Source organism: Scyliorhinus canicula, chromosome 4, assembly GCF_902713615.1.
Source record: "Scyliorhinus canicula chromosome 4, sScyCan1.1, whole genome shotgun sequence".
In the NCBI taxonomy this organism is placed as follows: Eukaryota; Metazoa; Chordata; class Chondrichthyes; order Carcharhiniformes; family Scyliorhinidae; genus Scyliorhinus; species Scyliorhinus canicula.
The window spans coordinates 14,461,746-14,474,767 of NC_052149.1; the positions used below are offsets into that span (position 1 = coordinate 14,461,746).

The 13,022-nt window shown below is 47.4% G+C and overlaps 1 protein-coding gene across 1 annotated transcript in view; it reads left to right on the plus strand.

Annotated features, from left to right (window-relative positions):
- Positions 1-13,022, plus strand: part of pigk (phosphatidylinositol glycan anchor biosynthesis, class K) — a 124,751-nt gene that overhangs the window by 34,947 nt on the left and 76,782 nt on the right. The window contains exon 9 of the mRNA XM_038793759.1: positions 12,781-12,953. Coding sequence (XP_038649687.1) covers positions 12,781-12,953 — 173 coding nt within the window. The remainder of the gene's footprint in view (positions 1-12,780; positions 12,954-13,022) is intronic.

The window sequence follows — 13,022 nt, forward strand, 5'->3', positions numbered from 1 at the left end:
AAAGGAGGTTGAGGGGCGACCTGATAGAGGTCTGCAAAATTATGAGGCGCATAGACAGAGTTGATAGTCAGGGACTTTTTCCCAGGGTAGAGGGGTCAATTACTAGGAGGCATAGGTTTAAGGTGTGAGGGGCAAGGTTTAGAGGAGATGTACGAGGCAAGTTTTTTACACAGAGGGTAGTGGGTGCCTGGAACTCGCTGCCGGAGGAGGTGGTGGAAGCAGGGACGATAGTGACGTTTAAGGGACATCTTGACAAATACATGAATAGGATGGGAATAGAGGGATAAGGACCTCGGAAGTGTAGAATGGGCAGCATGGTTGGCATGGGCTTGGAAGGCCACAGGGCCTGTTCCTGTGCTGTACTTTTCTTTGTTCTTTATTATACAGGACCTCGGTGAGGCTACACCTTGAGTATTGTGTGCAGTTATGTTCTCCTAGTTTGAGGAAGGACATTCTTGCTATTGAAGGTGTCCAGCGAAGGTTCACCAGAATAATTCCCGGGATGGCAGGACTGACCTCTGAAGAAAGACTGGATTGACTGGAGTTCAGAAGAATAAGAGGGGATCACATAGAAAATCCTGATGGGACTGGGCAGGCTAGAAACAGGAAGAATGTTCCCGATGTTGGGGATGCCCAGAACTAGGGGTCACAGCCTGAGAATAAGGAGTCAGCCTTTCAGGACTGAGATGAGGAAGAACCTCTTCTCTCACAGAGTTGTGAACTTGTGGAATTCCCTCCCAGAGAAAGCCATTGGGGCCAGTTCGTTGGATAGATTCGGGAGAGAGCTGGATGTGGCCCTTTTAGCTAAAGGGACCAAGGGGTATGGAGAGAAAGCGGGAGTTGGAGACTTGATTATATTGACTGGTGGTGCAGGCTTGAAGGGCCGAATGGCCTGCTCCTGCACCCATTTTCTATGTTTCTATGTACACGGGGCACTGTGCGGATGCGCGTTGTTTCGGACACGGCTTGAGTCTTGGTGCCGTCACTTTGGTTCTGATTCTGAGAAGGCAGATGAGAAATCTGGCTGGCTTATTTGAGCGGCAGACTCCAGTCTACTCCCGAGGATAAGGGAGCTCGATCTGGCACAGAAAATACCCACTTGGCAGCAGTTCCTCTCCCACCCAGAAGGACACTGTTCCTTGGTGCGAAAACAGCCCAGATTGGGCGGCTGAATGAAGCGAATTGATGATGGCTTGAGGACCCAAGAGACGGAAGTGGGGGTAACTTAGATGAGCCAAATAATTTAGTCAGTTTGAGGAACTACTGGGGCAGGAGCAATTTCTGCGCTTGATTGATGAAGGCCCTCGGCACCGACGGAATAATTTCACAGAAGCTGGTGCCATCGTAGCTTTTTATAAAAGGAAGCAAGGGTGTATGAAATAAAGACACGATTGTGGAGGTACAATAAAAAAATGAAGGCTGGTTTTTAAATACAAGTATTTCCTGTCCTCAGGATGTCTCAAATCACTTGATAGTCAATGAAGAACTTTAAAGGTTCGTCACGTCAATGGAAGCAGACGGCCATTTCTCCTGCCATTGCCATGTGATGGTGACCAGCTAATCCATTTCTTTGTTGGTTGAGGGATAAATATAGGTCAGGAGACCCGGAGAACCCTCCTCCTCTTTGAAGATTGGATCTTTTGCATCCATCTGTGAGGGCAGTCGGCTCCTTGGTTTAGATTGCTAGTGCAGCACTCCCTCAGTACTGCACTGTGTGTGTCACCCCTAGATTCTGTGCTCAAGATTGGGACACGAAGCCACAACCTTCTCTCCTTGGAGCTGGAAGTGTGCCCACTGGGCCATGGCTGACGCTTCCAAGGGGAAAATGAGTGTTGGCACGATGGGCCAAGTGGCCTGCTTTTAAGAGTGAATAAGTTTGCTTTCAAGCCTTCATGTTTAGTTATGTCTCTTACTGACAGGTGGATATGCTCTGCCACCTTCTCATAGCCTGTCTTAATCTTGAAGATCTCTTTCAGATGACACCGTCATCTTTCCCCTAGAATTCCAATGCGCTATCCGTTGCGTCACGGAGCCACCTTCTCACCTTTCCAACACCAAGCAGCCAACAGACATGAGGAAAGCAGCATTGTTACATGTGTGTCCCTGGGAAAAGGAGTGGGACCTATCACCCCTTGATCCCATTCTGCCGTTCAGTTTAGAAGATGGCTGAACTTAACTCTATCCACTCCCCTTATTTCTCCTCAATACTCTTCCCCAATGAAGATCTGTCGATCTCCGTTTTGGAATATTTAATTAACCCGAGGTTCAGCAGGTATTTTTGGTGGTGATGGATCCAGATTTACACTACCTTTTATGTGAAGAAGTGCATCTTGAAATCACGCCTGAGTAGCCTAGCTCTAATTTTAAGTGTATGCCATCTTGTTCAATTCTCCCCCACCGGAGGGCGTAGTTTCTGTCTGTCTCTCCCATCAACTTCTTTAATCATTTTATTCACGCCATGCACTGTTGGCTGTCCAGAACGTGTTAACTGCTCATTTATTCTACTGTGTGTTGAGCCTTGCTGTGTGCTCTCTGTGCCCCTCATTTATCTGCATAATAGTTACTGTATTTCTGAAAGCACATCATTGGCGATAACATATTTTGGGACCTGTTAAGGCTTTGAAAGGCCTCCCTAAAAGCAAGCCCTTCGTTTTCCTGCTTTGCTTTTCCAATTGTGAGATTGCAGTGGTGGTGATGTGAACTAGAACATATTTTTATTCCCTGTGCCTACTGACAAAATCCTCAGCGTTTGACTTTGTTTTTGTGATGTTTGTGTCTAAGGTTTGTGCCTTTGTAAGTACTCAATTCTTTTTTTATTCCAACTAAGGGGCAATTTAGTGTGGCCAGTTCACCTACACTGCACATAAAATAAATAAATAATCTTTTATTGTCACAAGTAGGCTTACATTAACACTGCAATGAAGTTACTGTGAAAAGCCCCTGGTCACCACATTCCAGCACCTGTTCGGGTACACAGGGAGAATTCAGAATTCTCAGCTGGTACGGGAATTGAACCCACGCTGCTGGCCTTGTGTTGCATCACAAACCAGCTGTCTTGCCCACTGAGTTAAACCAGCCCTCTTTGCGTTGTGGGGGAGAGACCCACGCAGACACGAAGAGAACGTACAAACTCCACACGGTGAGTGACCCGGGGCCGGGATTAAACCCGGGTAGTTGGTGCCGTGAGGCAGCAGTGTTAACCACTGCGCCACCGTGCCCTCTTTGTAAAAGGACATTTTCGTTAAAAAATTAAAAAAGAGTGGTCCAAGTTTCACCGAAGAGAACAGCGTGAGGGTGAGTCTGTTTTCCGGTTCCTGGCTGAGTTGAGAAAATTTGCGGAACATTGCGACTTTAACTGTTACCTGGAAGAAGCTTTGCGGGATTGCTTGGTTTGTGGACTAAGAAGTGAAAGAATTCAGCGAAGACTGTTCGAGCAAAAGCTGACGCTGGAGAAAGCGTTTGAGATTGCGCAAAGTGTAGAAATGGCAGGGATACAAGTTGGAGATTTGAAAGGACATTCTGACAATGCTGAAGTTAAAGTCAGGAAATACATGCTTCCAAACATATTACCGCTATAATGGAAAAAGGCATAATTCCTGTAAGTGGCAAACTGCTGATTGTCACTACTGTGGGGAAAAAGGGACACACACAGCATGCATGCCGATCTAAGACTGATCGCAGTAAAGCAGTACTGCCAGGGAAAAGCTGTCACAATGAGCACAGACAAGTCATGCATGAAAATAAACAGGCAATTGAAAAAGACACATTACTTGGAAGCAAAATATGGAATTCAGACGGCAAAGATGTTACTTATCATCATGGCAGGGAATCCCCCATCACCTGTGGGAAGAAACAGGCTAAAAGGAATTTGGTTGGACTGGAATAAGATAAATAAAGTACATGGCAACCCCATATTGCAGAACCTTGTTAGACCAACATGCTGATGTCTTCAAAGAAGGTGCTGGGGTTATTAAAGGCATTGAAGCCTAACTTTCTGTGAAGGCCAAAGCTTAGGGTCTGGTTTAGCACAGCTGGCTTGTAATGCAGAACAATGCCAGCAGTGCGGGTTCAATTCCCGTATCAGCCTCCCCGAACAGGTGCTGGAATGTCAGGACTAGGGGCTTTTCACTGTAACTTCATTGAAGCCTACTTGTGACAATAAGCTATTATTATTATTCTCCAAGGTTGTTCAAACCATATTCAATTCCCTACTCAATGCGACAGAATGTTGAGTAGGAACTAGAAAACTTTCAGATAATTGGGAATGCTGATTGTGCAGAGTGGGCAGTTCCCACAGAAGGATGACGGGTCTATCAGAATATGTGGTGACTCTAAAAATCACCGTTAATTCTCTCCTGGAGATGTATCCGTACCTGCTACCGAAAATTGGTGACCTGTTTGCTGCTCTGAATGGAGGCAAATTAATCATAAAGCTTGACCATCACAGACTTCCTGTGCGCATATTGGTGCGGCATGGTGGCACAGTGGTTAGCACTGCTGTCTCACAGCACCAGGGACATGGGTTCAATTCTGGCCTTGGGTGATGATCTGTTTGGAGTTTGCACATTCTCCCCGTGTCTGTGTGGGTTTCCTCCGGGTGACCCGGTTTCCTCCCACAGTCCAAAATTGTGCAGGTTAGCTGGGCAATGGGAATAGGGTAGGAGAGTGGACCAAGGTGCAGAGGGCCAGTGCACCTGGGATGAATGGCCTCCTCTTGCGCTGTAGGGATTCGACGAACTACTTTATTGGGGTCAACCAAAGACCTTAGTTATTTTAATAAAATCTAATTTTGCCTGTATTGCGATTCTGGGTCTAGAGGGGCTGGAATTAACTGTGCACGAGCCCACAGTATGTGGGCTCGGCCCAGGGATCTTTGGAATGGTAGACAGCGACGATTTACGGCCTAGTATATATTAAAGAGGTACCAGGTTTGTAATAGCATGACAGGATGGTTCTGGAGATGCTAAACCTTTCTTCAGCTGAAGATCTTGTCTTTGGTTTATTTACAATGGTTTTGAGAAGACAAGTTAATTGAATTTGCAAGTGAATTAAAAGTAGAGGTACCGGATAAAGCTAAGAAGGCAGAGATATATGAGATATATAAGTTGTGTGCTTGGGTCTGTTAGAAACACAGGCGAGCCCATGAACAGGTAGTGTAGTATCAGAAGCTCGCGCTTTTTTTATATAAATGTAGAATGCCCAATTATTTTTTTTCCAATTAAGGGGCAATTTAGCATGGCCAATCCACCTAACCTGCACATCTTTGGGTTGTGGGGGTGAAACCCACGCAGACATGGGGAGAATGTGCAAACTCCACACGGGCAGTGACCCAGGGCCGGGATCAAACCCAGGTCCTCGGTGCCGTGAGGCAGCAGTGCTGACCACTGCGCCACCGTGTCGTCCCACAGAAGCACTTTCTGATTGCAAAACCGATCTGGAGAGAATTCGGCTGGAGCTCGAGAATGAGGGAGAGTTTATAAAAAATGGACATGTTAGAAAGAGAGTTGGAGATGCGGCAAAAAGATAGATTTTCGAAAGGAAACTTGACGTGAAAGTTCCTCACCTGAGGAAGGAGCAGTGCTCCGAAAGCTAGTGGTTTGAAAAAAATCTGTTGGACTTTAAACTGGTGTTGTAAGATTGTGCTCACCCCAGTCCAACGTCAGCATCTCCCCATCGTGAAAAGATGAGCAAGGGAAAAGAGTAGAGCGAGAGAAGGGTGGAGTAAAAGACAGAGTGTCCGAGGGAAGATAAGGAGACGGTTTTCAGAAATTTTTCCATCACCTGTGGTGACCAGGGCAATGACTAAACAAAGTCCACCTCCAGAGATTAAAGTCACACCACCATCGGGTGATTAGAATATCCAAAACTATCCTTGAGGATGAGGATAATTCCGAGGAAGTGTTCGATAAGACTTCATTAATTGAGGCCCAGGAGGCAGCCCCAGACCTACATAGATTAGCACAGTAGTCCGCTCTCGGAGGTTAAGGCTGAGGGGGTTCCAGAGCGCTATTACATTAAGAACTGAGTTAGAACATAGAACAGTACAGCACAGGACAGGCCCTTCGGCCCTCAATGTTGTGCCGAGCCATGATCACCCTACTCAACCCACGTATCCACCCTATACCCGTAACCCAACAACCCCCCCCCTTAACCTTACTTTTATTAGGACACTACGGGCAATTTAGCATGGCCAATCCACCTAACCCGCACATCTTTGGACTGTGGGAGGAAACCGGAGCACCCGGAGGAAACCCACGCACACAGGGGGAGGACGTGCAGACTCCACACAGACAGTGACCCAGCCGGGAATTGAACCTGGGACCCTGGAGCTGTGAAGCATTTATGCTAACCACCATGCTACCCTGTTCTGATGAGTTCTGATGAGACAGTGGAGACGTTCTCATAGACCTGCAGACGAGGAATGGATGGTTGTTGACAAGATAGTGGTATTACTGAAATATCATGGGGAAATACCTGCCAGGTAATAGGTAAACCACAACATGTGATTAGACCCACACCTTTGGTACCCATACGTATCTGTAATCATTTAGTCAGATATCGGTAGATTGTGTAGGACCACTGCCTAAAATGAAGGCAGGTCATCAGTACATTCTTCCTGTAATGGATATAACCATCCGATTTCTGGAGGCTATACCTTTAAGAATAATTACAGCTCAGGTAGTAGTGGACGTTTTTAAAATAAATTTCATCTACCCAATTCATTTTTTCCAATTAAGGGGCAATTTAGCGTGGCTAATCCACCTACCCTGCACATCTTTGGGTTGTGGGGGGCAAAACCCACGCAAACATGGGGATAATGTGCAAACTCCACACGGACAGTGACCCAGAGCCGGGATCGAATCTGGGACCTCAGCGCCATGAGGCAGCAATGCTAACCACTGCACCGCCGTGTAGTACTGGAAAAGTTGACACAGTTCTTCACGTGCTATGGCCTACCCTAAAAAGTACAATCTGACCAGGGGTCTAACTTCATGTCTAAAATTTTCCAGGGCGTAATTCGTAGCTTGGGTATCGAGCAACTAAATTCAGCTGCCTTTCATCCACAAACCCAGGGAGCGTCAGCAACTAAATTCAGCTGCCTTTCATCCACAAACCCAGGGAGCGTCGGGCAGTTAGCCAACCTCAGAATACTTGCTGTAAAGATATGTCTTGGATAAACTGCTTTGAGAGAGAGAGATCCTTGAGGAACCAGCTGCAGATTCTTGCCTGTGTCAAACTACTGTTTAACCTGCCAGACTTTTCAGAAACGGCTGTTTTATTCACAGGCAAAATCTTTTTAGCTAACCTGCTTTGAGAGAAACTGCTAGTCTGTTCACAGGCAGATCAAAACTGAACTCCAGTTCCTGACTGCTTCAGTTCCTGGCTCTTCCCATTAACTACATCATCTTACTAAGCTAAACACACTGGGCTGGATTCTCCCAAAATGGGACTGTGTCCCCACGCCTGTGTGAAAACGCTGGCGTTTTACTCGGGAGTTTCCACAAAATAAAATATGCTAATTCACTCACCTTCAGGGGGCTAGCAGGGACCCGGAGTGATTCATACAGCTTTATCTGTGGAAACGGCCCCCCGCACTTCCAGTTTCGAGTCCGCGCGTGCACATGGCGGCGGCCTCCAGCGGCCGTGCCGAGCGCCATGGCGGACTCGAACCACAGAGGCAGCTGCAAGATGTACGCCGCCCCCAAGCGGCCGCACACCCTTGCATCCGACCGGCCCGATCTGTCCTCTGGCTTCTCATAAGCCCCCCCCCCCCCCGGTGCCCGATCCCACCCCCCCACCCCAACCAGGGCGGCCGTGGACTGAGTCCGCAGCCGCCACGCAAGAGTCCTGACCATAGCATGTTAATTCCACGCTGTCGGGAACTCGGCCGGTCGGGAGCGGAGGATCGCTGCGCGGGTCTCTGGCAATGGCCCCCCAGCCGCGCACTGTACTCCATGAAAACGGCGATTCTCGGGTCCCGGAAAATCGCCAGACCGGCACCGGGCCCGATTTCGGCGCGAAAGTTGATTCTCCGCGATTTGGAGCGGGGCTGCAGAGAATCCAGCCCACTGTCTCTAATTATCTACACCCCTACACCCCAGGAAACCTTCTTTATATAAACAAAATTCTATTAACCCAACTTTTATGATGCTTTAATTGCACCCCTGGCTCCAAAATGCCTGCTGCCTTTCAAACCAGGATTTCTAATGACTGCAACAGTAACACACTAACCCAGACTTTTAACCATTGCTGCACCAAATATATATAATACAATATATCTGAAATTCCAACAATCCACACAGTTTGTACAGAAAGCTGAGCTGATAGGCTTCCCCCATCTGTAATTATTAATGGGGCTACACTAGTTACTTCTCTGCTCTCCAGTCTTGAACACGTTTATTGCTGCTGTTGTTACCCTCTCTTGTTCCCCATGGTTTATTGATTCATTCACGGGACTTTTCATCGCTGGCAAAGCTTTGCTTGGCTCTTTCAGAGGGCGGGTAAGGGTCAACCCCATTTCTTTGGGCCAGGGCTCTCCCCTAGGCCAGAGCAAGTAAAGATGGCAGATTTCACGACCCCAGTGGTATCACCCTGACACCACCGTCTCCCGTCTCGTTTATGAGCTGTGGGCATCGCTGGCGATGCCACTATTAATTGCCCTTGTGAAAGTAATTGCACAGTTCATGTAGGTATACCATAGTGCCCTTAAAAGGGCAGCACGGTGGCGCAGTGGTTAGTGCTGCTGCCTCACGGCGACGAGGTCCCAGGTTCGATCCCAGCTCTGGGTCACTGTCCGTGTGGAGTTTGCACATTCTCCCCTACAACCCAAAGATGTGCAGGGTAGGTTGATTGGCCGTGCTAAATTGCCCCTTAATTGGATAAATGAATTGGGTACTCTAAATCTATAAAAAAAACAAACAAAAAAAACTCCACAGTGTAAACTTGTGCAAGCGTAGATCTTGTGTAAAGGTCGGCCCTAGTTTTTCAGGGATCAAACTGGTTTGCAATTATTAATTATTTACCGGTGATTGATCTAGTTAATTTAACGGCACGTGCAGGAAACTTTAGATTTTCCCTCCTCCAATTCTAGCAGCAATCTACCGGTCAGGCGACAAGACCACCTGATCTGTCACGATGCCTTTGAGGATGACTAACAAGTAGGCAGCTTAATCTACGTTGGATGGCAATATGGGTCAACGAGCATTGGCAAAATGGTCATTGAATCACCTGTGGAGCCATCTGACTTTACGCCCTCTGGGAAGCCAAGGAATCGGGAATTTCAGAATTAAGGCCATTGCTGGGCGGTGCACAAGATTCACGAGAAGGCCTGATTTAGTCCTGACAAGAAATAGTTTCTTATGGTATACTTTTATATTGTGTTGGATGAAGTCTATAACATTAGAAAATAAATAAATATTTGGGAATTAATTAATATCCCTTCGTGGTGTCTTATTTTACTTTATTCCATTGTGATGGTGTTTTTTTGGGCTCAAATCAAGCACGCATGTCAATCCCTCAAAAACAGTACCTGCGTAAAAGCTCCAGTCTAAGAGATTGGTCTTAAAATTTAGATTTTATGCCAGTATATTCGGCATTTTTAAGTCTGGATGGTGCCTGCCTTGGAGGGAAACTTGCAGATGGGTGGTGTTCCCAGCTAGCATTGGCATTGTAGACAGTAGAGGCCGTGGCTTTGGAAGATGCTTTAACGAGCTGCTGCAGCACATTGTAAAGATGGTGTACATTGCAACCACTGCGCGGCAGTGGTGGAAGCTCTGCCCTTTACATACGCGTGCACCAAAGCGTTCTTCTAAAGTCTTGATATTTACTATCAATCTGCGATAAAAAGGAATGTGTAAGCACTTGATTAGAGCCTTTTGAATCATCCTTTTGAATTGGAGAGAGCGTCTGTGAAATGGATCTTTTTAAGATCAGACTTGGTTTTGATATTTTGTTGACGCAAAGGTCAAAACAGTAGGTCCCCTTTGGAAGACTGGTGGGTGTTAATGCTTTGTTGATCAGTAAATTGCATATATGTAGCCTGGTGGATTTTTAAAAAGTGCCACATTTAAATAGCAGGCCTTCATAGAATCATAGAATTTACAGTGCCATTCGGCCCATCGAGTCTGCACCGGCCCTCGGAAAGAGCACCCCACTTAAACTCACCCCCCCCCCCCCCCCCCCCCCCCCCCCCAACCTTACTTTTTAGGACACTACAGGCAATTTATCATGGCCAATCCACCTAACCCGCACATCTTTGGACTGTGGGAGGAAACCGGAGCACCCGGAGGAAACCCTCCACACACGGGGAGGACGTGCAGACTCCGCACAGACAGTGACCCAAGCCGGAATCGAACCTGGGACCCTGGAGCTGTGAAGCATTTATGCTAGAACATAGAACAGTACAGCACAGAACAGGCTCTTCGGCCCTCGATGTTGTGCCGAGCCATGATCACCCTACTCAAACCCACGTATCCACCCTATACCCGTAACCCAACAACTCCCCCCTTAACTTTACTTTTTAGGACACTACGGGCAATTTAGCATGGCCAATCCACCTAACCCGCACATCTTTGGACTGTGGGAGGAAACCGGAGCACCCGGAGGAAACCCACGCACACAGGGGGAGGACGTGCAGACTCCGCACAGACAGTGACCCAACCGGGAATCGAACCTGGGACCCTGGAGCTGTGAAGCATTTATGCTAACCACCATGCTACCATGCTAACCACCATGCTACCGTGCTGCCCCCTTTGGACTGTGGTAGGAAACCGCAGCACCTGGAGGAAGCCCATGCAGACACGGGGAGAACGTGCTGACTCCGCACAGACTGTGACCCAAGCAGGGAATCGAACCCGGGACCCTGGAGCTGTAAAGCGACAGTGCTAACCACTGGGCTACCGTGCCGCCTAAAATGTGAAACACCGCCAGAAATGCCTCAAAAAAAGGAATTTGTAGGTTAAGTGGGTTATGTCGGAAATTATGGTTTTCGTTTTGTACTTGATGAATAATCTGTTCTTTGTGACGTTACTTTGGGAAGGAATGTTGGGTCAGATTTTAGAGCTCTCTGCTCTTTTCAAAAAGTGCTTCACATTCCAGACTGTCTTGGTTTAGCCCCACCTCTGAATAATAGCAACATCTCTGATAATGCAGCGTCAGAGATAGGAGCCGAGACTTACACATTCTTTGGGATTTGAACCCAGACCGTCTGACTTGGAGGGGAGAGAGCTACCTATCAAGCCAAGCCAATGTACCCAGTATGCATTAACAATATTTATGTATGCGTTGACCCGAAGCAGCTGCATTAACATGACGTGGAAATCAAGGCAATGTGGGCTTGAGTAACTCGTGCTGTTTTTACACTATTTCCGCATTTCTTCAATCTTTATTGCCAATTTGAGAAAATCCCAGCGGAATCCTCCCACTATTCATGAAGATCAGTCCCTCCCATGTGAAAATGCTGCTTGGATGAATTTGCTGCCAGTTCAGATGGGAGGGGGATGGTAAATCTGCTCCCTCGACCTCAGTGCAATTTTTTAGTGCGATTATTTCCCCCCCCACCTCTCTTCGTTGATACCTGCATTATATTGTTTGTGTCTCGCAAGCTTCCTTACGACGTCAAATTTGTCTGTATGAAGATTCATAAAACCTTCCGCAGTTGCATTTAGGGTAGCACAGTGGTTAGCGCTGTGGCTTCACAGCTCCAAGGTCCCAGGTTCGATTCCCCGCTGGGTCGCTGTCTGTGCGGAGTCTGCGCGTTCTCCCCGTGTCTGCGTGGGTTTCCTCCGGGTGCTCCGGTTTCCTCCCACACGTCCCGAAAGACGCGCTGTTCGGTAATTTGGACATTCTGAATTCTCCCTCCGCGTACCCGAGCAGGCGCCGGATTGTGGTGACTAGGGGATTTTCACAGTAACTTCATTGCAGTGTTAATGTAAACCTACTTGTGACACTAATAAAGATTATTATTATTCAATATGGTGTATCTATTATGCATAAATAAAGGCTTCAGACCGCCAGTTGTTATGTGTCACGCGTGGTTAAAGAAGGGATATGGCATAAGTTCCGCATTTACAGTTGTATGTTAATAAGATTCTCCAGTGGTGAATCTCATTAGAATCTCATTCCCCTGGAGATGAAAATGTAAAGTGTAGAGTTGATGCTTCATTTGTTCAGGGCCTTGGCCAGACCCCAGCTGGAGTACTGTGTTCTGTTTTGGACAGACAGCAAATTCAACAAACTGGATTGGGATATTTACCAGATAAGTTACTTGTCTGTGATGAAGGTTTCAGGATAAATATTGGCTTGGGCACCGGGGTTAACTCTTCCTTACTGTTCTTTGGCTGGGTGCCGTGGGATCTTTTACACCCACGTGAGAGAACAGGCAAGGCCTCACACAGTTGATGTCACATGTGGCAGTGTAGCACTCCCTCGGTACTGTCTTGGGGTGGCAGCATTGATTTTCTGAGATTTCAGACCATGGCATTCTGATTCAGAGGGGGCATTGCTCCCGTTGACTTATGACTGACCTGATTCAACGGTGCCCCTGGGCTCGAGGGGCTGAATGGCCTTCAGCCTTTCTTAAATTGTTGTCATAAACCTGTTGAGGGGGGGGGGGGGGGGGGGGGGATCAGGACATTTTAGTCGGGCATTCCAATTCGGGAAATTGTGGGACCAACAATGAGCTCCCTATTCTGTATTTGCAAACCTGTGCCATGCTTGTTTATGCTCTTTGCGAGGAGCTCCTTGCCTCTATGTTAAGCTTTGGCTTTTTTCGTCTTCCAGTTCAGGGTTTGTCCACCGAGCCAATGTGTTTCTACCCCGGGGCACAGAACGGACCTATTTCAGAGGAACCCCAAGAGCGTTCTCATTACAGACTTCTTTGGCAGTGTGCGTAAGGTGGAAATAACAAACAACATCATCCAACTGACCGCCAATGACACTGAAACCGAACCAAGGTAAGCATGTGTGTGTCTGCCTGTGTGTGTATGTATGTGTGTGTCACTCTTTGCCTGTGTTTGTGTGTG